The sequence below is a fragment of the Enoplosus armatus genome, chromosome 3, assembly GCF_043641665.1.
Source record: "Enoplosus armatus isolate fEnoArm2 chromosome 3, fEnoArm2.hap1, whole genome shotgun sequence".
Lineage (NCBI taxonomy): Eukaryota > Metazoa > Chordata > Actinopteri > Centrarchiformes > Enoplosidae > Enoplosus > Enoplosus armatus.
In genome coordinates this window covers 12,918,139-12,944,945 of record NC_092182.1, presented here as the reverse complement: position 1 = coordinate 12,944,945, position 26,807 = coordinate 12,918,139, and the positions used below count along the sequence as shown (strand labels likewise).

Genomic DNA, 26,807 nt, shown 5'->3' with positions numbered 1-26,807 from the left:
TTTATTCATATTTCAGCAGTGGCCAAACCAAAGTAGTCAGATCCCTCACTTAAGTAAAAGTAGGAATACTGTGTAAAAATTCTGATACAGTTCCTGCATCCAAAATTTGACTTAAGTAAAAATAAAGTATCATCAGCAAAATAAACTCAAGGCATCAAAAGTAATAGTACTCTTTATGCTGAATGACCTCTTCTCTTCTGAGTGTTAAATTGTTACATGTTGTATTATTGATTATTATCAATGCAGTAACATGTAATCAACATATAATTTACATTCTAATGTAGCAGCTGCTCAAAGTGGAGTTTATGATAACTGCTTTATATATTGTTGGTTAGCTAATCTATAACGATACGCCTTATTTGGACTACATGTTTTGAATGCAAACCTTTAATCAGCAGAGGAACAAGTAACCACAGCAGTCAAATAAATGTAGTGGAGCAACATTTATTAGCACAATATTTCCATCTGAAATGAAATGGAGAGGAAGTGTAAAGTTGCAATAAATGTGGGATTAACCAGCGTTGGGGCCGCTGGGCAAAAATCCCAGAAAACATAGTATCAACTGAAGAAAGGTATAAAAAACTAGATATTGACACAGGGCCCCACAGTAAGACCCCCAGAGTTGCTTTGCCCAGTTGGTAGTCCAATCTTGATCAAATGTAATATTCAAGAGACGTACAAAAAAAATGTATCTACATACATATACAGTAAACTACATGATTAAATTTACGTACTAAGTCAGTAGTGACTTTACGCAAACTGAGATGTTTTAAACAGAAAGAGATGGATAATAATAGGAGGAATAATGGTTCTGATGATGATGATGATGATGATGATGACATTGATCATTATTATTATTATCCTTATTCGGGAACGTCACATCGTTTACTGCAAAACAGAGATAGAAATATCTTTAACCATGTAATCTGCCATTACGAGTGGCTGGCTCTTTAAATCCTTTTTTTTTTCCTCCACACAACTTTATTGAAGTCAACATATTAACAAACAACAATGACAAGATGATGACATGAAAAATACGTTTTACAAATAAGGTATTTAAGGCAGCTCATAAATCGAAATACACAAGTTAAAGATATAAATATAATAATAGGCCTAATAATAATAAATAAGAAGAGGACATCTAAAGAAAAGCGGAGACATGGGTAAGAATTATACATCGGTGGTATTACTTAGGAAAATAAAATAAAAATGTAATGGCGGTTCATTGTGGAAAGGTTTTTATTTGTTGTTGTGTGTTTTAACATTTTTAGTAGAAAAAAACAATGAATTGTTTAATGGAGGAGAATTTGTGAGCTGTCGCATTGAATTGACACTAATGTATAGATCATTTTCCTAAAAAAAACTGACTACATGCTCCATACTCTTCATACTCATATCTGAGTTTTCAAAGTAAAAAATAACATCTTTAATGTTAGAGGCCGGTCATACAGTATGAATCACGGGAGGCTGCTACTTTAAGTCGTTGATGTTCGTGTCTGTAGTGGTGACGTGTCTCTAACGTGTCTCCTCCTCCTCCGCTCCTCCTCTCCTCCTCCCGGTGGCTCAGTAGTGAGACTCAGTCCGGACAGATTTACACTGTAAAGGGGCACAGAGGTGGACAGTTGGGACATCATGGGCAGTGAGTATGCCTTTGGCGCATGAGTTTTACGAGGCTTTACATCTAGAGTTTGTGTTGCCGTTGTAACTATTTTGGACAACTTAGTTAACTAGCTTAGCTAACGGATTTAGCGCTGGCATTGATAGCAGGCTAGCTTACGTTGCTAGCTAGCTAGTTGGCAGTTGCTTTTATACTATTGTGAGCCTTTTGTGATTAGAAGCTGTTATTGGATTCAGTAAAACAGTTAGGTAGTATTTTTGTAAGCTGGATTTATTGCTTGAAGGGAGATCCTCGAAGTGCCACCGTGGTTCTCGTTGAAACATCTTCCAAGCTAACTTGTTAGCCACTCATTCAAAGACATTGACAGTCTAGTGATGACGACGCATAACACAACCGGTGTTATCTCGAGCCTGCTGTCCCTAAAAAATCTGCCTCATGCTAATAAGAAACACGTGGCAATTATAATGTAAAGGTCTGGCAGAATAGCTAAAAACACCGTGATACAAAATGTCGTATTTGACAATCAAATATGTTTGGTTCTGGTTATTGTAAATTCAAATCTGTCTTGAGTCCGCCCACCATTGACTGCCACGTCCCACTGGTGACCAGCTATTACTTCCAGTTAACTCGCATAAATACTCATGTTTATTTGTTTCCAGTCAAATTCTTGGAGGTGATAAAGCCATTCTGTGCAGTGCTGCCAGAGATCCAAAAACCTGAAAGAAAGGTGTGTATTACGCTTATTTTATTAGTACATTTGCAATTTGTCGTTGCTTTAGCTATTTGTTATAAATACTCTCATAATGTGATTGTACAACAGATCCAGTTCAGAGAGAAGGTATTATGGACTGCCATCACTCTCTTCATCTTCCTGGTGTGTTGCCAGGTAAGTGTCTTTATTAATTACTGTCAGTATTTTCACATAATCTGCTGCTACAGTCAGCTTAGTTGTTAGCCAACTACTCTAAATGGAAGTGGAAATCCATATGATTTCCATTTGTAACATTTTGCTCATTTTGAAAAATAAAAAAACAACAACAAATCCCACAAACTAAGATCATGTGTACTCACTTTATTAATGACCATTTGGTCCTCAGGCCAGATCATATAAAATTCCTGAATGACCTTCATAAAAGGTCTGAGGACCAAAATAGTGTTAATAAAGTGAGTAAAAGTGGTCGCAGTATTTATTATTTGTTGTTTTTTTCCCACACTCATAGTTTTTGATCCAATGTTTATGGTGTAAACGAACATTGTAGTAAAAATACCATATACCCTCTTAACGGACCACATATTTTTTTGTCATGTAAAATTGAGACTTAGGATAGCTGTTATTTTCATTATTTTTTTTAATCCATCAATTGTTTTAAATAATTATTTTGTTTGCACATAGTGTCCTTCTATCATCATGATTAAGTTTCTGCTGATTAATCTGTCATTTAATAAAAAATTGATGCCGTACTTAACCACCTTCAGTGAAATTAGCACTGTGCAATTTGAATATGTTGTCTATTTAGGAATATGTGTCTTTTGATCAATTGTCAAACTATCCAAACTGATAAGATAGAGCTTTCTTATCTTTCTTATCTTAAATACCCTGTATTTGTACGTAGTGTTGCACCAAGTAGTTTTCATTTACACCAGTGATTTGATTACATTTTGTGAATGAAAGCCTTAAAGTAGGACTTGTCATGCAGCCATTATTCTCAACACTTGGAAGCAATTAAATTCATGCATAACTGAAAAAATATAATTCTCTGACACTGTGAAAACTGTCCTCCAGATCCCCCTCTTTGGCATCATGTCTTCAGACTCTGCAGATCCATTCTACTGGATGAGAGTAATTCTGGCCTCCAACAGAGGTATTTGTCTACCTAATAACTAAATAAAATATTACATTTACGTCGGCTCTCCTGCTGGTATATCCTAACTTGAATATCTCCCTCCAGGTACCCTGATGGAGTTGGGTATCTCGCCTATTGTCACCTCAGGCCTGATAATGCAGCTGCTTGCTGGAGCTAAGATCATTGAAGTTGGAGACACACCGAAGGACAGAGCTCTCTTCAATGGAGCTCAGAAATGTAAGTAAACTCTCATCAGCTTGAGATTTGTGAACATATGGTTAGAATTCATAATTATGTCCATGGCTTGTCTAACCCTTGTTAATGTTTTTCAGTATTTGGAATGATCATCACCATCGGACAGGCCATCGTATATGTGATGACCGGCATGTACGGAGATCCCTCAGAGATGGGTGCAGGAATCTGTCTGCTCATCATCATTCAGGTGAGGACAGACATTTTCTTCTAAAAAATATATATATTTTATCATCGAAACTGGCTTTCAGTGTGCACTACAATGAAAATATCATAATGTGAAAACATAAAAGAACATAATGTAGAACAAACTAACATTATTATTATCAGGGATTATGACAACATTTTTCTTTTCTGTGTCCTTTTGAATTAAGGCCTGTGTTAGCTTGGAACAGTATCAGCTTCTTTGCTTCTCCAAAGTTTCCCAAATATTGGTGATTTATGATCACAGACAAATCCCCTACAATAGTGTTGACATTTAGTTTTCTATTTCTACTCATTATCAAACATATAATTCTCCTTGAATTAAAGAGCGTGAAACTGACACCACTGTTAATAAACTGACGTCTTACTGGAGTGCAAGAGGTGCATCAAGGTCATTTCTCAGAGAAACGTCTCATTATGTCTACTCATAAATTTAGAGCCATTGTTCATAGGTTATGATTTGAATTACTTGCCCAACAGGTTTGTTTGGATTTATTGAGTTTACTTGCAAAGTAAAATGTGCTCCAGTGGAACAGGAAGTGCTGCTCTTTAAACCCGTTATTATAAGTTCAGCTATGAAAACTTACTGGTCTAACTTACAAACAAAGAAATGTGAATTTATAGCTAAGTGAAACATTTTCACATGACTGCCTCAGTCCTTTTTCGGCTGACTGCATCTGCTGTGTTCTCCTGCAGCTGTTTGTGGCCGGGATGATTGTGCTGCTGCTGGATGAGTTGCTCCAAAAGGGCTATGGTCTCGGTTCAGGAATATCACTGTTCATTGCCACCAACATCTGTGAGACGATCGTCTGGAAGGCCTTCAGCCCCACGACTGTGAACACAGGAAGAGGTAAGAAACCACAAAGTTGTCTGTGAATATGTGATTTGATTAATAAATATAAATGGCATAGCAGTGATTGAAGTCCATCCTGTTGCTCCTCTGCTCTCCACAGAACTGTGCTAAATTCTTGTGACTTTTTATGTTTCTAGGCACAGAGTTTGAGGGTGCAATCATTGCGCTTTTCCATCTGCTGGCCACTCGCACGGACAAAGTGCGTGCTTTGAGAGAGGCCTTCTACAGACAGAACCTGCCCAACCTCATGAACCTCATCGCCACAGTATTCGTCTTTGCTGTAGTGATATACTTTCAGGTGAGTTGCTGGCCTTTCTCTACATGATGAAGTTAGGGAACATAAACAGTTTAGTTGCTCACCGTTGTCCTACACATTCATTCTTCTCACAGGGATTCAGGGTTGATCTGCCCATCAAGTCAGCTCGCTACCGTGGCCAATACAACACCTACCCCATCAAGCTCTTCTACACCTCCAACATCCCCATCATCCTGCAGTCTGCCTTGGTCTCCAACTTGTACGTTATCTCCCAGATGCTTTCCACGCGCTTCAGTGGCAATTTCCTGGTTAATCTGCTCGGTACTTGGTCTGTAAGTATACATTTAATCACACCTTCCGTTCAGTTTGTTAAACTTAATTCTAAGAATGAGTCTCAAAGAATGACTTTTGGGCATGGTGCCTCCAGGTGTATTATAGTCATTCTTTTTGTTTTTGTTAACCCCAGATGCTAGAACAATTTTCAGCTCACTACATCTTGTATTTGTAGGACACATCGTCAGGGGGTCCAGCCCGTGCCTACCCTGTAGGTGGACTCTGCTACTACCTCTCTCCCCCCGAGTCATTTGGCTCTGTTCTGGACGACCCAGTCCATGCGCTCATCTACATTGTCTTCATGCTCGGATCGTGTGCCTTTTTCTCCAAAACCTGGATTGAAGTCTCCGGCTCCTCTGCGAAAGATGTAAGTTGTAACCACTTTGAAGCAGGTGTTGTTTGGGGTTTATTTTAAACGGACTGTGTTTTAGAGCTCTGTTCTCTGCTTTCATCCAGGTGGCGAAACAGCTGAAGGAGCAGCAGATGGTGATGAGGGGACACAGAGAAACCTCAATGGTCCATGAGCTGAACAGGTAAAATCAAAAACCTTTTCATGTACAGATCCTTTTTGCTTTTCATTCACATAGAGCCGCGTAAGCCATACCTTGAACAGGTTAGAATAACTCCCATGTTATAATTAAACTTAGTGCCTTTTGGCTCATCATAAAATGTTCTTCTGATTGTCTGTCAGGAAATGGATCATGAGGGTAGAGCAAAGCTGTTAGCATCAGCTATTAGGAAGAAAGCGTGAGACATACAGTATGTAAAGAAATTCAGCCTCCATGTCGAGTCTATGTACTCTCTCTTGCAAACACAGTTTTGGAAAAGCACAGTCTGAACAACAATAGGCCCTTTTCATGTATAGCACAGGTGTAAATAATAAAATGAATTATGGTTGAATTCCATTTAGCTGCTGCAGTTTCAAGATCCTGTTATTGTGCATGTTGGCTCATAGTTGGTCGATTGGTCTAGTACTGTTCGTACATGAAAAGTCTCAAAGAACCAGAGGAAACTTTCGGTTAAAGTCATTTATTAATAATCTCAACTTAAGGTCCACCCTTTTGAAAGCTTTCAACAGCATGTCACAGCTCAAGTGATGATTTTGAGTTGATTGTTTTGTCACACATACTGATCCCAAGGTCAACAATGAACTCTCATGCTCAAACCTACGTATATATTTTTATCTTTGAGACAGATAGAATCCCTTAGTTTTTGCATTAGAGTCTCCTCCCCTGCGTATTTTATGTTTTTTTGTAATATGATTTTGTGTCTGTGGAAATGCTATTCCACCCAAACAAAGATAGGTTTAGTACCTTTTTGATGGCACGAAGTGCACAAATGTCAATTCTTGAGCATCACTAAAGTAATTAAAAGTAGGGCAGCAGTTCAAGAGTGTGACTGCACTGCTTAAAGGAATCGTTCAACATTTTGGAAAATGCATTTACTCACTTTTTCCAGGTTAACAATATCCCCGTTTCCTGTCTTTATGCTAAGCTAAGCTAACGGCTGTTGACTGTGGCCATATATTTAACCACAGACTTCAGAGTGGTGTTGACGTCCTCATCGAACTCTAGGCAAGAACGCGATAAGTGCATTTCCCAAAATGTCAAACTGTTCCATTAATCACTACTCCACTATCATGATGAATGTATTTGGATATGTGCCATTCCTGCTACTTAGCATTTCTGCTGACAAACTGTAAAGTGAAATTCTGTGTATTAATATTCATTCACTTTAATATTCATCATCAATCTCTGTGTTTTGTGTTATAGGTACATTCCCACTGCTGCTGCCTTTGGCGGACTGTGTATCGGTGGTTTATCAGTAATGGCTGACTTTCTCGGAGCCATTGGCTCTGGCACCGGTATCCTGCTGGCCGTCACCATCATCTATCAGTACTTTGAGATCTTTGTGAAAGAACAGAGCGAAGTAGGCAGCATGGGGGCCTTGCTCTTCTAGAAAAGCCAATATCCTCCCACCTTCTACCAACTTTTATTGAGATCACCAACCTTGCATTTATTTTACATCTATGTGAAGCCCCTGCATCATCAGCTCTCCAGTTTCACGATGTTTGAGGAATCTTCAGGAATCTCAGCTGAAATGGGACTTTGCGAGGTGGTGGGGCTGCACAGCTTGTCACTCCCTCCACGTATCTCCCAGAGTACCACAAAGACCGACATGTCCTGGGGGAGTTCGGTCCTTTTTTCAGACTGACAGTAGAACGCTTCAGTATGCAGGCATACTTGACACGGATGACGGACGTCAACTGCCTGTTGTGTGTATAAAAGCACTCGATGCTCTGCTTGGTGTTATCTTAGTTTATACTTTTACTTTCAGCTTTATTTTATTTTTCTGTCAACCTGCCAATTACGTGAAGGTGTGGACCAGAAGCTGAACTGTCAAACGCTGAGTCAAGTACTGTAATTTTCCTGATTCGTGACCCTGTGTTATAGCTGTTATTTGAACAGGGTCTTGTAAGAGAAGGAGAGGATGTGGAGCTCACATTGGGGTCCACTTGTCAAAACAAATTGTTCCAACTTATTTTTGTGAACAGTCATCTGATGAATCATTAAAAAAAAAGAAAAAGGGTCCTCGCTGTTTTACTGTATGGCATTCCCAGGGAGCTGCAGTATTAACTCACATTCATTTTTGTTACCCACTTCCTTTGTTTTGTTTTTTAATTGTCTGCTCTAAGCATACTTGCATTAATCACTTTTCCACAACTGACAAGTTATGATTTTCTGTACATAGACCATGCATTGAATAACTTTGAATTTGTCTTTGTGTAAGATAAAAGTCTTTTGAATATGTCAAAATAAATGCATTTCAGAACAAACTTATAGAAAAACATTCTCAATAAAACTTTTTTTGTGGAAAAATTATCTTTTGACTCTTCTACTTGTCTGAAGTGTCCCAGATGAATTTTCATTTTACACACTTATGTTTCTGGGGCTTTTTTTCTTGTGGTGTTAATGTTATGCAGTTTATGTACTTAGCCAACATTTTTTCAGATAATTTGAGATAATTTTACTTGCTCCATATTTTTCTGCAGCTTTAAGACTTATTGTGATAGGTCAACTTTAAGTTTGGCAAGAGCAGTATTACACTTTACTTTAACTCCCCTATTAATCATGTAAAAGCACAATAAGGATTTTATAATATAACATACTATAATGTAGTTGTAAGCTGATATAAAAGTGTTAATGTACAGTTTTTTGTCAAATTATAACCTCATATGTAGACAGTGTGTATTATTACTATATATAGTAATACAAACAGTACAAAAGCATTCATTAACACTTATATCTGCTTAAATCTACATTGTAGTGTGTTAAAAAAAAACATTTATTAAATGTCTATACACTGCTTAAATTTTGAGTGTAACTACTACTAGGGCGGGGCAATAATTGAAAATTATCACCTTCATATAAGCAGTGTGATTCCATGTATTATGATCTACAATACATGAGAACTTTTTTTGATAATTGTAGAATTTTGTGAGTAAAAGCCATTTGACTGAATAACGAATGAGTTTATTCAACTTTTACAATGCGATTGTATGTTAGTAAATATCTTTGCAACATTTATAGATAGATCTTGTTATTATCATCCTAATCGGCCCTCCCTAAAATAAAAAAAATAAGATTGTAAAAGTACGTAATACAAATAAATAGATTATAGCTAATAGAATGGAGGAGCAATATGGATTGTTTGTATTTCCCTCTGAATGTCACATTTCTCCTCCTTTCGTGGTTGACTTCTCTTGACGCAGAAACATAATGGAAATCAAATCTAATCAGAAAGTTAAAGGGTAATCGTACCTATCAACATTTTGTGCGAAAAAACAAGCATCATTTTGTGTTTGTTTTGACATTTTTGCATGCAAGGTTTTGAACTGTTGGGGGCAGCAAAGCGCACCCTGAGCGTCTGCGCGACCGGAAATAGAAAAGGAGAAGAAGAACACTCCACGCTCAAGCAAGGATAGTTATGAAACAAGCTAGCTGATACGGGACTAAAACCTGTGACATTTTCATGTGTTGTGCCGTGTGTCAATACGAGTCGTTTTCCCCTGTCGCAGTACTTCAAAAGGAGGAATTTAATCTGTCCCAGCGTGAAGAAATGAGCTCGTTCAGACAGGAAGGTAACCATGCTGTGCTAGCCAACTTATCTGGAAAGCTAACCCTGAAGTTGATCTTTTTTTTTGAATGAAGAAAACAACGTAGTACCCAGTTTCTTAAAGTGCATTAACAAGCCTCTTGCTAAGATACAGATCAGGACTGTTATAACATGTGCATGCTACATCATCAGGGAACAGGATTGTTAGCGAACTGTAACCATCCCAGTGTTTAACCTTGACCAGCGGCAATAGTACAGGATGTCATGTTGCACTTCTTACAGTGACTCGTTTTTCATAGAAAGTCCAGTCATGAGTGGTTGTCTTAGGCATGACTATAAGTGAAGATTTTCTCTCTCATGAAAACATCTTGACTGTCCTCGTTTTGGTGGAAAGTAATTAGAGACACTATCCTGTTTGGCTGGTGATCCCTGTCTAAAAAGCAGTGTTTGCTTGGATTTGTTTGTCATTTGTGAGGGGGCCAGGTTGGCAACAAATGTACTAATACCAAACTTTAAATAGAGTAGATAAAACCAGTTCCATCTAAGCTAAGACAGTAAAACATTACCTCAGAATTGAAGCATCAGCATTAACAAACTAAGACTATCATCTATACTAATATAACACTCACATATTGGCTGATAGTTGGTTTTTAGCATCATTATCCTATGCAAGGATTCTTTGCTTTTGGTTTAATAATGAATCTTGATCATTAAATGTACAGAGGCTGCCTCTGGTGGACAAACTATGTAATGTCAACATTGTTTCTAAATCACCTCAAACCTCAGTTTTTTGTTCCTTATCGGCTGACATGCATGTCACAAGCTAGTATGGCCCAAAAATACACTGTTTAAAAGATGAACTTCAGCTTCAGTATGTCCAGAACCTGTGTTATTACTTTGTTCTTCTCAGAATATCAAGTTACATGGAGGCTGTAGATGTAATTTAGTAAGCCCTTGTGTTGGATTAGGTGCCAAAGTATTTATCACTGACGATTTGTTTGCGTTGTCCTTCCACATGTTATACGACAGGTAAAGACCAAATCATCTTTGTCACCAAAGAGGATCATGCAACACCCAGCAGTGCTGAGCTCGTGGAGGAAGATCCTAATGACCCATATGAGGAGCGAGGTGAGGAGCAGTACCAAGAGGAACCTGTCGTCTGGCTAAATTGTAGCTCAGGTGAAGTTTGAAAAACATGTATTAACTTAAGCCTCTTCTCTCATCCTAGGTCTGATTCTTCCCAGTGGGGAGATCAACTGGAACTGCCCCTGCCTGGGTGGGATGGCCAGTGGTCCCTGTGGAACTGATTTTAAGGACGCCTTCTCCTGTTTCCACTATAGTAAGGAGGAGGTGAAGGGCTCTGAGTGCCTGGAGCAGTTCAGGGCCATGCAAGAGTGTATGCAGCTTTACCCAGAGCTCTATCCTCAAGAAGATGAGAAGGCGCCACAAGAACAATCATCAGAAACAGACCAGACCTCACAAGACTCTGCCTCTGCAGAAACATCAGGTGCAAACTCAACATCTGCTACCGAGCAGGACTCTAATATCACACCACCCAACACAGAGAGCTCAGTGCAAAGCTAATGATGAGCCGCAACATGAGCCACAAGGCTTTAAAGTCCAACTGAACATTTTGCTGTCAAAAATGTGATTTCAGTTATATATTATATTATAATATACTTTTGTAAAACTAATGTTATCAATGAAAAAAATAGTGTTTAAATTCATGTTCAATCCTGCCTTTGGGTTCATGCAAAACAAGATTGAAGAATATTTAATTCAATCAAGATCTTAGAGGACCAAGCTTAGTGTACACACTAAGCATGTGCTCATGCTGTGATTTACTGAAACTGTAAGATTACAGTTTATTAGGCTCATACATTGTTAATTTCCAATCTCTTGTATCTGTGCTATTTTCTTATGATGTTCAGCATATTGCATTTTACATGTACATGATGTGCTATACAAAGTTTATATTAATATTAAACTTATATTAGTAATGTTACTGATTAAAGTTGCTAAATTCTCAGAGGTGTGAAGAATGTACTGAAGAATACTTTGCAACCTTCTACTGTGGACTATCTTGAGTCGTGTGTTTCCACAGTCTGTCCTGTGGCATTTCTTCAGCTAATTTATAACCACACTTAAAACTTTTACCTCAGCCAAACTTAACTGAACCATTTGTGAGCAACAAAGGACTGATTGGAGTGACTTGAAGTGAATATTGTTGAAATTTTTATAATAAAATGTATTGTACCTCTTTGGCTCTTGTGAGGTATTATTGTAGTTTACCCCTTATGTCTCCTGACATTGCAATAATGACCATATACTGTCCTCATCACCATATTGCAAGACAAAGAGCGCATGTGTTAGCATCATCAGAACTCATGAGCAGCTATAGCAGAGGGTAACTTTGTGTTGACCATAAATGAGCTACACAAGAAACTCAAATATCAGTAATGGAGGGATTTCATAAAGAGGTGTAATGTATTAATATTAATTCATATTAATATTAGTTAATTTAAGTATGATTAACCTCTTTGTTATTCCGTTTGTGTATTCCACCCTCCTTAGTTGATTAAAACATTTAATATATGAAAGCAAATAAACAGATAGATTTAAACACAAAAAGGATCCCTGTCATTGCATCTCTTCAGGTTGAGTTTGAGGTTTTCTGTTTTATAAAAATGACTACTGTGCTGATACTGTGTTTTAAATCTGCTGTGTTGTCAGTAGCACAATATAATTAAAAATTAAACCTTTAGAGTGAGTAGGCTAGCTATTTCACAGTTTTCTATAATTCATGTCACATTGTTCTATATAATCACATAATGGGTCTGAACATGCACTTACTGGACCTCACCAAAAAGTATGATATTGAGTTGTAGTAAATGTGCGTATTTTACACAAGACCTGATTAGTTAAAGATGGATGGATCTGCAGGAGGAGGTGGTGATGATGCTCTGTGTTATTATTAAGTGCCAGTAAAACTGAAAAGGGAAACAACATGACTCTACGTAACAGTTGTTGACCTGTCCAAAGGTTCTGGCTCGCACTTGTGTTTAACTGAGTTACATGTCTGAGCATCAGGGGTCAGAGGTCTGTGGCAGTGTTTGTCCTCTGAGGCATGTGCCACTTCTAGGGGATCAATAATTACCAAACTCCGTTTTCTATCCGTGCCGTACCATTGGTGGATTGCGAAGGGCAAAGATGACCAAAAAGCCAATGAGACAATAAGCCGAAGAGTGATCGCCCTGAAATCCTCACAAGCACACGGTCTTTCCTCTCCATTAGTGGACCATTTGCAGTGAGGGGTGAGAGCTGCCTTCAGTCTTCAGGTCTCTACTCAAGTGTGTGACAGAAAACACTCAAAAGGATGTTTTCTTTAAAGGACATATGCAGCGGTTTACCCCTGGACCCTTTGCCCCCTAATCGGGGAAGAGACCCCAATTTGCCACATGCACCTATGCGGACCCCCAACCTTACGACAGAGGAGGAGCGGGTGAGTGAAATACACAACAGTTTCTGTGCATTCAAAATTATAATCACTCTGTCACACAATAATTTATAAATTAATTAACTAACAACTAACTAATAATGGCTCCATTCCTATTTGTCCTCACCTTATTTGCACACCTAAATGGAACAAAGCAATCATTAATGTCATTAAGTACATCTATGCTTTTCCTGTAATGTAGGTATTATATGTCTAATGATATGGAAAGACTATCAAAAGAAAAAAAAATAGGCTACTTTTTTTATCATGACGTAACGTGAGTGATCTAAAGCAGGTTACAGCTCACGTCAGGCAATTGCTTTACTATAAATGTGTCAGTGGAAGCACAACTGTTATACCATGCTGTGTACTCTGACTTATTGCATCACCATTGTTGGCTCATGGGCTGCCTTAAAAAAATTGATTATTCTCTCAGGTCCTCGACTGATTACCCAAACTTAGAGCAAAGGCTTTAGTCAATAATTAAAAGAGACACAGTGTGCGCTCTCGCTGTTCTACCAGGAGGAGCCTGAAGTGTAAAACATCTACTCATCTGTATCTGACTTTATTGAAACGTTGGTTTGCACTGTACCGAGTGTGTTCACTAACCTACTGTAAATGCCTCTTCCCTCTAGTTGGCGCTGAGAAATGCGTTGCGTTATTTCCCCCCCTCCCACCATGCAACACTTGCACCCGAATTTGCTCAAGAGCTGCGGCAGTACGGGCACATCTACATGTACCGCTTCTGCCCCACATTACGCTTGAGGTGAGGCAACCTGACAATGAGAGTCCAACCGATATCCATACTGATATTTGAGAGTAAAATAAATGTCATAAATATGTATCTGCATATATTTTGCACATACAATTAATATGAATATTTTGAAAATAATCCTTCAAATTTGGTTATTAGAGAAAATAGAATATTTTACAGTTAACCTGTAAACTTAAATTAAAGATGACAGTCACAGTAAATGAAATCCTTATAAATAATAACAGCAAATAAAAACAATAGAACAAAGCTACAACACAGATACTGACGTGTCTGTCTTAATGCAACATCGGCCAACATTATCGACCTGCTAACTTATCTGTCATCATTTCTGCTGCACAACATGTACACCAAGCCTTTTGCATTTACACAAGGTTGGAACTTTTCAAAGAAGAAATAGCACAGTCTTACTGTTACAAATAAAAAGTTTAATTCAAAAGCTATAAGATGCACCCTTATTCAATTCAACACATTATGGGGTTTTGCTGCTACAGCCTTACTGGTCTGGTATGACCAGTAGCTTATAGTGGCTAATGTCAGATAATGTTAGCAAACACTGCCGGACTCAGCTTGACCTCTGCTGACTTCATGACCTCAGATAAACGTTTACCACCAAGTAAAACAACATCACTGCACCTCGCCAAAAATAAATACAAATTCAACGTGTCATCCTGTAATTGAGAGTTGTGACCACAGCAGCTACATAGTCATAGTCAAGTTACATAGTCTCGCTTTACGATGGTATTGTGTAGTTTTTCTTCGTTCCACCACAACAGCGATGTGACTTTCCCCTCTGTTTCCTCAGAGCTTACCCCATAGGTCAGTATCCATGCCGCACACGTCAAGCAGCCTCCATAATGCTGATGATCATGAACAACCTGGACCCAGCGGTCGCTCAGGTGAGCCTCCAACACAGCTTGTGTTAACTTGGTAACTAAGCTCGCAGAATCTCTTCAGTCTTCTGTTTAATTTATTGTCTCGGTGACGGCTTCATTTTTCTGTCTTTCAGTTCCCCCAGGAGCTCGTCACCTATGGAGGGAATGGACAGGTGTTTAGTAACTGGGCCCAGGTAAGCCCTGAGTTTGTGTGTGTTTGTGTTCATGTAGTGGATTTGGTAATGATCTATAGAGTCTAGATGGATATTAATGGTTTGTGTGTGTGTGTGGGTGCAGTTTTGCCTGGTGATGCATTACCTGAGTGAGATGACAGAGGAGCAAACTCTGGTCATGTACAGCGGTCATCCCATGGGCCTGTTCCCCAGCCTGCCCTCCTCGCCTCGCGCCATCATCACCAACGGCATGGTAACTGCCCAACACACATCTGATTTAATAAAGTGATACTTTCATCCCTGTGTACTAATGTACTCACTTAATTTTCTTTGCATCACTCAGGTTATTCCAAATTACTCCTCTAAAGAGCAGTATGAAAAGATGTTTGCCCTTGGTGTGTCAATGTAAGTCTTTTAAGGTGCTTTTCTTACTGTTATTTTTTAATCAGGAAGAAAATTATGCTATATTGAGCCTCCTATGTGGGTTTCAGATGTCTTTATGTAATCTCTGTCCTTTTTCAGGTATGGTCAAATGACAGCAGGTAGCTACTGCTACATTGGACCTCAAGGGATTGTTCATGGCACTATGGTTTGTGAAATGTTTAAAAAAAAGGTTCACACAGCATTCCAGTATTTCACTCATACAAAATATGGCCGACTTTTAAACAGTGGTTCCCAACCTGCGGACCAGGACCCGCACCAAGAGGTCGTAAGAGAGTGTCACGACATGATTACCGTGTCAGAAACAAGAAAACAAATTCTTCCAACCAAAATTATAATTATTCTTTAAACTCTTCTCTAGTCTTTGCTTTTCTGCTTTTTTTATTGTGAAATACTGGATAGTTTCACCTCTTCACACCTGTAAAAATTCTTGAAACAATCTAAGTTTCTTTCTATTAACAGGTTACATGTCAAAAAGATTGGGGTCCACTGCTTTAACATTTAGTGTACACACTGCCTGTCTGTTGTAGTTCCTGTTTTGTTTTTTAGTTTTCTTGTGTTTTTCTGTGTAGCTGACTGTGCTGAACGCTGGCCGGAGGTACCTGGGCTCTGATGACTTGAGGGGGCGTGTCTTTGTGACGTCCGGCCTGGGGGGCATGAGTGGAGCTCAGGCTAAAGCTGCCGTCATCGCCGGTTGTGTTGGCGTGATTGCAGAGGTCAGCTGGTATCCAGTCATTTTCTGTCAATACTCACTGCTGACTGAGCAAGAATGAAGGAAATACTGACTGTCAGTGTGATTGTTGTGAATTTGATTTCTATGTAGGTGGATGAGGCTCCTCTTAGGAAGAGACATGAGCAGGGCTGGCTGATGGAGGTCACCAGCAGCATAGAGGACTGCATTAAACGCATCAGGTAACAAAGAGAAAAAGTAGTATTACTATTACTCTTCTATTTGACTGTCATCAATGGCCATGAGGGTTTGATATGACAAACCTTTAGTGTGTGTGTGTGTGTGTGTGTGTGTGTTACTCTGTATGAGTGTAAGACATCATATTGTCACTTACATCCAGTAAAAGTCCAGACTTGCAGTATTAATCGGCAGCCCTGCTAGCTAAAACAAAGCCCTGCCTGGCAGTGGTGGAGGACATATGCACATATGAATTAAGACATTTCTTTAGTCAGTTTAGTCAATAAATTGTCGTTTTACAGGGGTTGTGTGCTGAACTCCTGGTGGATTTTGTTATCTTCTGACAGTAGCTTAGCTGTTTCCAGTCTTTGTGCTAAGCAAAGCTAACTGACTGCTGGCTGTAGCTTCATATTTAAAGGTGGTGGTGCTATTTTTATCTACTTAACACTGTATTATAATTTATAAGCTCATTGTAGTATGGTATATAATATAATATTTTCTTTGAAATGTAGAGGGGTAGAAATATTATGAAATGGAAGTACTCAGGTATAGTACAAGTACCTCAATTTTTTTACTGAGTACAGCACTTGAGTAAATGTATTTACAATGTACCACTGCTACCTGGGAAGTCTATTGTTATATGTTACATGTTCAGCGTGTTAGCATTGCTGTGATGATGTATCCCATAACAGAACCTGTCTGCTGTAAGATACAGTAATTCTTATTAATTATTTTATTTTTGTCTTTCAGAGAGGCCAAGACCTCCAAGACTCCCCTCAGTCTGGGTTACCATGGCAACATTGTAGACCTGTGGTGAGTGAGAGGGGGAAACTTTCTGCTACCCAGACACGACGACACAAGTCTGCAGCCACAGTGAAAGAGCCACCTCTTGTTACATACTTCTTTGTCCTACTTTCTAACCAGGGAGAGGCTGCTGTTGGAGTATGAGAGGACTGGGCAGCTCCTGGTGGATCTGGGATCAGACCAGACCTCCCTTCACAACCCATATAATGGAGGCTACTACCCGGTCCAGCTCAGCTTCCGCCAGGCGAATCAGCTCATGTCGACTGATCCTACTCGTTTCCGAACCATGGTCCAAGACAGGTAAAAGTAATCACACAGATGGACTTTTGCTGTGGTATATTTTCAGCAATGTATGCAGATATCTATTAAGCTGAAATAACTTGCGCTTTACATACGATCACAGCCTCCAAAGACACATTAAGGCCATCAACAAGCTGTCGGATGCTGGTATGTTCTTCTGGGATTATGGCAACGCATTTCTCCTGGAGGCCCAGAGAGCTGGTCAGTAACTTAGCCCTCACACACTCAGAGTGTGTCATCATTATCATTCAGCCCATGTCAGAAAAATAAAGAGGCTTGTGTTTCTTGTTTTTATAGGAGCAGAGGTAGAAAAGGTTGGTGGAGGAGCAACAGAATTCCGTTATCCTTCTTATGTCCAGCACATTATGGGGTGAGACATTTTCTCATTTATTTAATCTAGCTTTAATCCTGTCTTTTCTCCTTGCGATAAATAGTTTGGTCTCGCTCCTCCTGCCTTTGCCACAGGGATATTTTCTCTTTGGGCTTTGGCCCGTTTCGCTGGGTGTGCACATCTGGCGACCCCCAAGATCTCGCCGTAACGGACGACATTGCAGCTGCTGTCCTGGAGGAAATTAGTGCCAACGTGACTGATCGCATCAGACAGCAGTACAATGACAACATCCGCTGGATCAGAGAGGCTGGAAAACACAAAATGGTCAGTAACTTTCTCAGCAGCCAACTCCTCCTCCTCAAATCTGATGAAGAGATGTGTAGCGGCAATAAGCTGAGTGTATTCTCTTTGTTTAGGTTGTGGGATCCCAAGCCAGGATCCTCTACTCCGACCAGAGAGGAAGAGTCTGCATTGCTTTGGCTATCAACCGGGCTATCGCTGATGGAAGAGTTTCAGTAAGAGGATAAAAGTGTCTGCTAAGAAGATTATTTCATGTTTACTTTGGTCTGCATGATATCAAGTTTTCACTGGAGTCTCAACAGTGTTGTTTCCGTTGGTCAGGCTCCTGTGGTTATCAGCAGAGACCATCATGACGTTAGTGGCACAGACAGCCCCTTCAGAGAAACCTCTAATGTGTATGATGGATCTGCCTTCTGTGCAGGTATGTGGTGCGTTCACTACAGCCGTACACAAATACAAACTTTCCAAGGTGAATTTCAATTTTTCTATTTTAGACTGACACAAACAAGAAGGTCCTACTTTAAAATGCAACACCAACGTAAAATATAAAAAAAAAGAAAACGTGATACATGACCTCAAGCAGGTTTAAATTAAGAACATATGATGAGCACTCGCCGCTTGGTTTGGAGGTTTTCTTCTCTCTGTAGGAATCCAGCAGCTCAGATGGTACACAGGACAAAGACACTGCAACTTTCAGCATGTGTTGTCAGTTTTATGCTTTGTTCTGTGGACAAAGATGTAATTTAACTTGACTTGGGAGTGGAGACATTGTGACAGATGATCAAACATAAGGCAGCAGCACTACAGCCCACGCAGGAGCTGTTCAGAGTTTCCACTGACATAAAAATACGTTTGCTGTGATTGAGGTTTTGTTGCTTTGCCCACAAACTCATAACCTTGAATACAGCCTCTTTTTCCTCTCTCCCAACGTCTCTCTTCATTCATGTAAACCAGTGAGGGATCATTTTAAAAAGTCAAAGTGACAGCTCACAGTGTCTCCTCCTTACAGACATGGCGGTCCAGAACTTTGTCGGTGATGCGTTCAGGGGCGCCACATGGGTAGCCCTGCACAACGGTGGTGGTGTTGGCTGGTAAGGCTGGCTGGTCCTCCAGTAAATACTGATCTGTGTGAATGGTTATCATAATTCATCAAAGACATATATTGAATTAATACTTATAACCAATTCAGTGTGTTCAACACTTTGTCTCTTGTCTCACCTACAGGGGCGAGGTAATGAACGGAGGGTTTGGTTTGCTACTGGACGGCTCAGAGGAGGCAGCAAAGCGCGCCAGTCTGATGCTCAACTGGGACGTCTCCAATGGGGTGAGAGTGCAGAGAGAAGAGCAGCGCGACAGATTCCAGCCTCACTTATTGTTGACATTGTGCTGAAATTTCAGACGACTGCTGGCTGCCTCTGATCTGTTTCTGTGCGCTGCAGGTGGCCCGTCGCTGCTGGTCTGGGAACTCCAATGCTTATGAGACCATCCAGCGCACCATGGAGGGGAACAGGCAGCTACGTGTCACCATGCCCTTTCCTGTACAGGATGAGTGCGTGCTGGACCGAGCCCTGCAGGGCTAGCCAACACTTTGGCTTAAGTTAACAGCCACACAGCAAAGTGTTCCTGCAGCTGTAATCACTTCGGCAGTGTCAGATTCAGGCCTCATCTGTTGAAATTATACACAAAGACAACCTGCAAAACATTTAGTCAGAACTTCTCAATCAATGAGTGGCAATGTTGTTTGCCACAAATACACAGAATCCAAAGTGTAGGCTACTGTATTGTGGTAGGCTGTTTTAATAATTTAATCTGCAATATATTCTCTATTTTTTTGTGCTGAAAATTAAAGTACACATCTGTGTAAACAATAAAGCTCATATGAGTCATTTGTATGTCAACAATCTACAGATATAATGTGACCAAGTCAGGTTGATGGTGGATACATGTTGTTATTGTTTATTTTGTATTGTGCAAAAAGGAAAGGAAAATGTTATTTTAAACACAGTAAGAGTAAAACAAAAAACAGCAGGCAAAGACTGAACAGTCTTCAAACAAGTTTTTGGTGCTGAATAAAAGCACCTTACCAGGCAACCAGAGACGCCATCCTGATCTCCTGGTTGATCCGCTTTATTGACGTTTAACATACACAGTTGGGCACAGTTTACCTCCTGCCTGCGTGGCTCAGCATTAACATGGGCAGTGGATGAAATGTGGTGAGGATACTACTGTCCCACAGCTGGAGGAGACTCCACAAAAACTGTATTAAGGGGACAAAACAATATTCTTTTAGGGGGTCCAGTTTCCCTCCCTGCGCCCCTGGAGTTGAACCATGTCCTTATTACATTGATTGCTGATCGCTGCTTTCGGTCTTTTGCTCTCTCCTCTGGTACCCTGCCGTGCGTCTTTACGCGTGGTTGTTCCTTTAAGAAAATGACTTTGGGCCGCTCCGCGTTGACGTAAGGGAATTGGAGAGGTTGGTGTGCCCTGCAGGAAGAGGCAGATAACCGTGATGAGGACCAGGCAGGGGTACCAGATTTCTTTCGCATTGTCTTTCCTCTCAGTCATTTAGTGTGCTTTTATAATCTCATACATCCAGTGATGAGGTGGAGTCTTTTCAAGTTCTCTATGCCAACATAACGGGTGCGATTTCAGACCTCCGCCCTTTTCTGTACTCCAAGGAGGTTTTATAGATTGCATACCTCATTTTGCTCGCACAGTTTTTCAAAGTGGGTCGAGATGTTGTGTCGGGAAGTACGAAAGTCCTCTGGACTTATACGCGGATGAACTAAGATGACACCGGATATTTTCTGCGGCAGAGACTGATGGGATTTGCTCCGAATCACTTTTGGCTTTTACAGGGGAAAAAAAACAAAAAAACATGCATCATAACCAGGAGGAACAGTCGGTAAATCCAATTACTGCGCACCACAGCGGCTCCCACAGCCTGGTGGGCAGCGGCCTCACTGACCTCCAGCCACCCGCGTACTCTAAACTGGAGTTCAGGAGAAATGCAGTGACAGATGACTATAAAATCACAGCCCAGGTCCTCGGCCTGGGAATCAATGGCAAAGTGCTGGAATGTTACTGCAAGAAAACAGGAGAGAAGTGTGCCCTAAAGGTGTGTGTTTTTCTGTTTCTTTATCCTGTGTGATGTGAACAGCCCTCCGGAGGCTGCTGTCATCCATCAATTATTCATCTCCTCTCTGTGATCTCCCCAGTTTAATTGAGTCTTGTACTGAAAATCTGTCAAGAATTATAATCTTGTTCTTGTGACGCTTTGTGATGTTGGATGCATTATATGTGACGCAGCTGAAATATAAATTCAACCATGCGTGCGTGTGGCAGTAATCTGAAAGCAAATTCAGTGGCTGAGCCGCCCAGACAGTGGATGTGTCTGTCAGACAGTGATGTGCCGTCTGGGATGCTTTGACACTGTTTCCACGATTGTTGATGTGGACAATGCTCTGCTCTGTTAACACTTAACATCATCATCTGTGCCTCTGACATTTAACAAGTAGAAAACAAGTAGAAACCTGCATTTTTCACTCATCTTGAAGTATTCAGCTCATTAAATGTGTACAGTGAATTTTAAAAGCCAGCTTGGTAAATAAGAGGATAAATTCAGAGCTGGTAAGTCAATAAACACCTGACGGTAGGGTTGCAGCAAAGCCTTAAGAAAACACAAACAGGAAGAGCCGCCCCAAGAGTGGCTCCACATGTTTTCTGTGTGGTGCCTTTGGTGGTGAGCCACAGGCCGAAAAGGTATGATGAAATGTGAACGGCTAGCAGTAACTGTGAGTAACCTTGTGTTCTGTGTGTGGTGATGCTTTGTGTATAAAGGCTTTGGAGGACGCACCATTTATAAACATCCGAGCCTTTTTCCTCCTCCAGTGCTCAACATGCATTGTAAAGTCCACAAGGATTTGGGCTGTGGTCTGCATGTCTAGGAAAATAGGATATCCTCCCCTGTGAGTGATACCCCAGCAGCCCTGCAGCACTGAGTCTTTAAAGAGAAAGCATGCTGCTAAATGAAGTATTCACTCTTAATGTTCTCTCTGCGGATTAATGGCTTTAATAGTGACCACTAATAGAGCTGTAAACAGTGAGTGTCTTCACAGCAGGGCATGTGTTTGTCTCTGTGTGTGTTTTTTGATTTCTTGACAAGGACGTCAAACTAACCTTTTTAAGAATCAATTAAGAGTATATCTGCCTTGGAGACTGTGATCTGCAAAGACAAATGCAGGCGTAAAACAGACAGAAGCATTTCACTGATGTGTGTTTTTGTGACGTGGTGCAGATCCTGTATGATACTCCTAAAGCCAGACGGGAGGTTGAGCTGCACTGGCGAGTCTCCGGAGGTCCCCACATTGTCCGAATACTGAGCCTGTATGAGAACATGCACCAGGGGAAGAAATGTCTCCTCATCATAATGGAGTGGTGAGCATCACCAGCACTTAGGCCTTTATGCTAAAATAGATTTGTGTTTTTTCTATAGTGTAGTGCAGCTTTGTGTCTATTTATGCATTTGAAAAAGTCTCTCTTTAAACTGAACAGCTGCTTCATATGTGAGTAATGGAGCAAAGCAGAACTATCATATTGTATCCAGAAATGTCTGGATGATATCTGGATCCAGCTGAGCTAGATTTCAGCTCACACCTGGCATAAGACTGCAAATCAAATAGATCTTGAGTCACAGCTCAGGAATGGAGTGTAGTTTTGCGCTTGCATTGGATTTTGCTGCAAAAACAGAAACAAAAACACATCTGCACTCTCATTTGCTCATCTGCATGCTTTCTGTTTAGGCTGCGTTCACACCTGCATTTGGCATCATCCACATATTTTAACGCTATGAGTCACCGTGGCCTTTGACAGAAGCCAGTTTTATTAGAATATGGAAACACTTTCTGATGCACTTTGAAGTAAAGCTTGTTTGGATATGTGACGTCTTGAATAAAACAAACTTTGAGCCCATGGAACTAAGTGTCACACCAATTATCTCATTTACATCTTATGTGTTTATATTACCTTTATAGTGTAAACTTAACACAGTAGCTTGATGTACATTCTGTTTTTGGGGTGGATTTTCCCTTTAATGCATCCTTACTGTGTGAGTCATCTGACTCTGCCGAAGCTTGGACTCATCTGAGCAGTAAATTGTGAGGCACAATGACTCGCTTTGTGGTCGAACCATGATCGCAGCAGAGAACTGGTGTTTTTTTTGCCAAGAGTCCCCTCACTGCCCCAGTTCTGATCTCTTTGTTAATCTTGTCTCAGCATGGAGGGAGGGGAACTGTTCAGTCGCATTCAGGCCAGAGGAGACCAGGCCTTCACAGAGAGAGGTGGGGCAGAGTTCACATGAAGCAGTTTAAATTCATGGGTGTCTGTGTTGTGTCCTGCACATGTTACATCTCTGTCATGTCTGTCCATCAGAGGCGTCGGAGATCATGCACGACATCGGCACGGCCATAGAGTACCTGCACCACATGGACATTGCTCACAGGGATGTAAAGGTACTGCAGCTGTCAAATTCTTCACAGAGGATGTAAGAACGTCAGTTTCTAGCTTTTGACTCTCTAATTGTTTTATTTTTCTTATTCACAGCCTGAAAACCTGCTCTATACCACCAAGGAGAGCAACGCGACACTAAAACTGACCGACTTTGGCTTTGCTAAGGAGACGACACTGCACAACTCCCTTCAAACTCCATGTTACACTCCATATTATGTTGGTGAGTGTTTACTGTCATGCGACAGTAGGAGTTTTAGTGAAATCACACTGCATTTGTGCCAGTATTCTAAATGTGCTACTACAGGCGTAGTTTTTGGAAATGGTTGCTGTCTTTCACTCTCGTGTTATCCATGTGTGTGTCTGCATATTGAGCTGCTTTTGTGTGAGTGTGTCTTTCATTCTCCACTTCATTGTGTTGTTTTTTTCCTGTATCTATTTGTCCATTCAGCCCCAGAAGTGCTTGGGCCAGAGAAATATGACAAATCATGTGACATGTGGTCTCTGGGCGTAATCATGTACATTCTGTGAGTATCATGTGCGTCTGCAGCGGATTCAACTTAATGAAACTTTAATTCTATAAAATGTATAGCTACTCTGGTAAAAATGTCTTCTCTCTCTTTCTAGTCTGTGCGGGTTTCCTCCGTTCTACTCAAACACAGGTCAGGCCATCTCTCCAGGCATGAAGCAGAGGATCAGGTTGGGCCAATATGAGTTCCCCAACCCCGAGTGGGCAGACGTTTCTGAGGAAGGTCAGGCTTTAGATATAAGATTCATATATAACAAGGAAAAGATTTCAAAACTGTAACTGGGTTGTGCAAATTAATATTCCAAATGCAGTTCCCCTCAGATTAACAGAGCGTTTTAGTGACTTTCAGCTCATTGTTTTGGTTTTACTTTGCTGTTCTGGTTCAGTCTGATTTCTCTCTTTCACCTTGTTTCCAGGCACAAGCAGCTGTTTTCAGGAAAAAAAAAAAAGCTCAGATAAATCGACTGTACACTACCTGCCCAGCACCACACGACAGACAGACAAAGTCAGAGACTAGCTGGTGGACATAGTGCAGCATTTAGCAGCTAAAGAGAAACATGGAGAAAATGGAGAAACTTACATTTTACTCATCAGGTGGCTAGAAACACAACTCTGAATGAATGATAATATTGTTCTGTATCTGCTAGATGTGTAAATAAGCAACTGTGTGCTAAAAAGTGAACCATAAGAACTTAAAATGGGATAATATGTCAGTGTTGTGTTTACAGCTTTATTCCACTGACTCAATCGCATGTTTGAACATTTCTGAACAACTTGCCTCTGCAGTTATCATTATAGGTCAACAATGCACAGAGGACGTATTGGGTTAAATGCTTGATGTTGTTTAACTGTGTTTTATGTATGTCCTCTGTAGCCAAGCAGCTCATCATTCAGTTACTGAAGACAGACCCCAGTGAGAGGATGACCATTGGACAGTTCGTGAACCATCCCTGGATCAGTGTAAGTTAATTTGCATGCCGTGAGTCTGTAGACCTGTATGTTGTTCCCCCTTTTATTCAGAAGATGTTTGTGTTTTTTATACTGCAGCAGTCAATGGTGGTCCCTCCAACGCCCCTCCACACCTCTCGTGTTTTGACAGAGGACAAGGAGTTGTGGGACGACGTGAAGGTGGGACCCACTCTGTTTAGACGTGTTTACTTTCAGAATATGACCACAAGGTGGCAGTAAAGCATCAGGTTTAGAGCACAAAATGTCTCCGTCTCCCAACAGGAGGAAATGACCAGCGCCCTGGCCACCATGCGTGTTGACTACGACCAGGTGAAGATCAAAGACCTGGACATGTCCAACAACCCTCTCCTCAATAAGAGACGGAAGAGGCCCATGCCTGAAGGAGCCGACTCAGGAGGAGATGGAGGAGTGGTGTGTAATAGTCACAGAGAAGTTACATTTTCTGAAGAGCCCGGGGAAATGATTATTTGACAAAAGTAGTATAAAACTATTGAAGCGTGAGCAATATTTTCCCATCTATATGTCACTTGCAGTATTTGACTCACTTTTCCTCCTTTGTATCACTGCACTCAAACGTCTAATAAATGTCATTTATTTTGATTGTTACTACTCTAACATTTCAAATAAAAGTTTGTTTTTTATGTTTTACAGCTGTGTTCTGTCACCTTTGTGCAGGAAACATCGTTTTACACAGTTTGTTTGACACAGAGAATTATAAAAACTCGCTGTCAGGTGGAAAACAGAGAGAGAGTTGAATCAGGAAGAGATTTTGTGGCAGTGTGAGAAAGTGGTTCTGCATGTTGTAAACAAAGAAAGACTGTATGTGGAAGTCGTAAAAGATATTTATTAGGCACGATTACTTCCAGCTGATAAGTCCAGGGGACTTTTAAGATGGTTAATTATATGGGTATTGTAACATGTACAATCAAAGGAAATTTAGAGAGTTCAAGGTGTTAACATGCCTCTTGCACATTGTGATCCATCAACTGTACCAAACATTTCTGCTCACTTGAAATGTCTTCCTCTTCATCTTGTTGGGTGTTTGACTGCAAGATAAATGTTCACTTTTTTAGTAAAATGTTGAGTAAACTGAGGAAAATGAAAACTTAAGTGCTTCAGTGAGCAGGACGTGTGGCACTGAACCCGCAAACCCAACACCCACTGTTAACTTTTCAAGTGCACAGCATAATAGCAGGATAAAAGCACCCCAATGTCATAACGTGGCCCCTGTCATTGTTACATTATTATATATTATTCACAGTATATTAACATGTAAGCATCATTTTAATGTTGCATGTTGGGGTGGTGCTAATTATAATTACTTTACATACTATTGGGTAGTTTAATCTATAATAATGTATTATATTTTATTAACTCATCATAGGATTTGTATGTCAAACATGAATCTCAAAAGTAATTTATATATAATGTAGAAGTATAAAGTAGCATAAAATGAAAATATTGAACTAAAGTACAAGTACCTCAATACTGAACTTAAGTACAGTACTTCAGTAGATGTAGATAGTAATTTTCCACTACTGGTTGCAGATTATGTCTGTTTATCTTTAAGAGTTTCATGCTGGGACAAAACAGTGACAGGGTGACGTATACGTGATTAGAAGTTTCCCTTTACAGCTGATTTTATTCGCAGTTCATCTGTAATTGAGAAATACAAGAGAAACTAAGTCGAGTTAAAAACAATCTGTGTATGAACATGCAAGCTCAGAGGTGACACGTCCTACCTTTAACATCATGTACTTTGATTGATTAATACATGTCTTCTTGCTATCTGTTTATACGATTGTTTAGTTAGGGAAGGAAAGCCACGGTGCATACACAATGTACACTACGTCAAATAAATTTGCATGATTACGAGCCGTACTGGAAACATTTCCATTCAAACCAGTTACGGTTAGGGTCAGGACTGCA

At 40.3% G+C, this 26,807-nt stretch overlaps 4 protein-coding genes across 4 annotated transcripts; all 4 read left to right on the top strand.

The window, feature by feature from the left end:
* The first annotated feature begins 1,591 nt into the window (after window positions 1–1,591).
* Window positions 1,592–8,150, top strand: sec61a1a (SEC61 translocon subunit alpha 1a). Its single transcript, XM_070902060.1, has 12 exons — window positions 1,592–1,639; window positions 2,278–2,345; window positions 2,439–2,504; window positions 3,402–3,480; window positions 3,568–3,699; window positions 3,795–3,904; window positions 4,615–4,768; window positions 4,909–5,069; window positions 5,162–5,359; window positions 5,536–5,727; window positions 5,817–5,893; window positions 7,133–8,150. The coding sequence occupies exons 1-12, from the start codon at window positions 1,633–1,635 to the stop codon at window positions 7,317–7,319; spliced, it is 1,431 nt and encodes a 476-aa protein (XP_070758161.1). The 5' UTR covers window positions 1,592–1,632; the 3' UTR covers window positions 7,320–8,150.
* Window positions 8,151–9,479: 1,329 nt separating this feature from the next.
* Window positions 9,480–11,060, top strand: chchd4b (coiled-coil-helix-coiled-coil-helix domain containing 4b). The gene is made up of 3 exons (XM_070903231.1): window positions 9,480–9,501; window positions 10,506–10,604; window positions 10,705–11,060. The coding sequence occupies exons 1-3, from the start codon at window positions 9,480–9,482 to the stop codon at window positions 11,058–11,060; spliced, it is 477 nt and encodes a 158-aa protein (XP_070759332.1).
* A 1,792-nt stretch (window positions 11,061–12,852) lies between these two features.
* uroc1 (urocanate hydratase 1) lies at window positions 12,853–19,455 on the top strand. The gene is made up of 19 exons (XM_070903288.1): window positions 12,853–12,978; window positions 13,608–13,738; window positions 14,550–14,643; window positions 14,754–14,813; window positions 14,917–15,045; window positions 15,136–15,197; window positions 15,315–15,381; window positions 15,806–15,949; window positions 16,057–16,145; window positions 16,891–16,953; window positions 17,065–17,244; window positions 17,348–17,445; window positions 17,542–17,614; window positions 17,710–17,899; window positions 17,992–18,090; window positions 18,197–18,296; window positions 18,885–18,966; window positions 19,100–19,199; window positions 19,315–19,455. Exons 1-19 carry the CDS (start codon window positions 12,853–12,855, stop codon window positions 19,453–19,455), a joined length of 2,028 nt encoding a protein of 675 aa, XP_070759389.1.
* A 1,284-nt stretch (window positions 19,456–20,739) lies between these two features.
* On the top strand, window positions 20,740–25,441 carry LOC139282453 (MAP kinase-activated protein kinase 2-like). The gene is made up of 10 exons (XM_070902174.1): window positions 20,740–20,993; window positions 22,173–22,312; window positions 23,150–23,214; window positions 23,306–23,385; window positions 23,477–23,603; window positions 23,832–23,907; window positions 24,008–24,132; window positions 24,784–24,869; window positions 24,957–25,037; window positions 25,140–25,441. Exons 1-10 carry the CDS (start codon window positions 20,754–20,756, stop codon window positions 25,347–25,349), a joined length of 1,230 nt encoding a protein of 409 aa, XP_070758275.1. The 5' UTR covers window positions 20,740–20,753; the 3' UTR covers window positions 25,350–25,441.
* Window positions 25,442–26,807: the final 1,366 nt, after the last annotated feature.

What these genes read in the sequence shown, in the direction of transcription:
- sec61a1a (XM_070902060.1), top strand. An exon ending in TCCAAAAACCTGAAAGAAAG is followed by an intron (nt 2,346 to 2,438) that starts GTGTGTATTACG and finishes ATTGTACAACAG; the next exon opens with ATCCAGTTCAGAGAGAAGGT. An exon ending in CCGGCTCCTCTGCGAAAGAT is followed by an intron (nt 5,728 to 5,816) that starts GTAAGTTGTAAC and finishes GCTTTCATCCAG; the next exon opens with GTGGCGAAACAGCTGAAGGA.
- chchd4b (XM_070903231.1), top strand. Translation starts at nt 9,480, where the DNA reads ATGAGCTCGTTCAGACAGGAAG. An exon ending in GAGCTCGTTCAGACAGGAAG is followed by an intron (nt 9,502 to 10,505) that starts GTAACCATGCTG and finishes GTTATACGACAG; the next exon opens with GTAAAGACCAAATCATCTTT. An exon ending in TGACCCATATGAGGAGCGAG is followed by an intron (nt 10,605 to 10,704) that starts GTGAGGAGCAGT and finishes CTCTCATCCTAG; the next exon opens with GTCTGATTCTTCCCAGTGGG.
- uroc1 (XM_070903288.1), top strand. Translation starts at nt 12,853, where the DNA reads ATGTTTTCTTTAAAGGACATATGCAGCGGTTTACCCCTGGACCCTTTG. An exon ending in CCTGGAGGCCCAGAGAGCTG is followed by an intron (nt 17,446 to 17,541) that starts GTCAGTAACTTA and finishes TTGTTTTTATAG; the next exon opens with GAGCAGAGGTAGAAAAGGTT. An exon ending in TCGCTGATGGAAGAGTTTCA is followed by an intron (nt 18,091 to 18,196) that starts GTAAGAGGATAA and finishes TCCGTTGGTCAG; the next exon opens with GCTCCTGTGGTTATCAGCAG.
- LOC139282453 (XM_070902174.1), top strand. Translation starts at nt 20,754, where the DNA reads ATGCATCATAACCAGGAGGAACAGTCGGTAAATCCAATTACTGCGCAC. An exon ending in GAGAGAAGTGTGCCCTAAAG is followed by an intron (nt 20,994 to 22,172) that starts GTGTGTGTTTTT and finishes GACGTGGTGCAG; the next exon opens with ATCCTGTATGATACTCCTAA. An exon ending in CTCCTCATCATAATGGAGTG is followed by an intron (nt 22,313 to 23,149) that starts GTGAGCATCACC and finishes ATCTTGTCTCAG; the next exon opens with CATGGAGGGAGGGGAACTGT.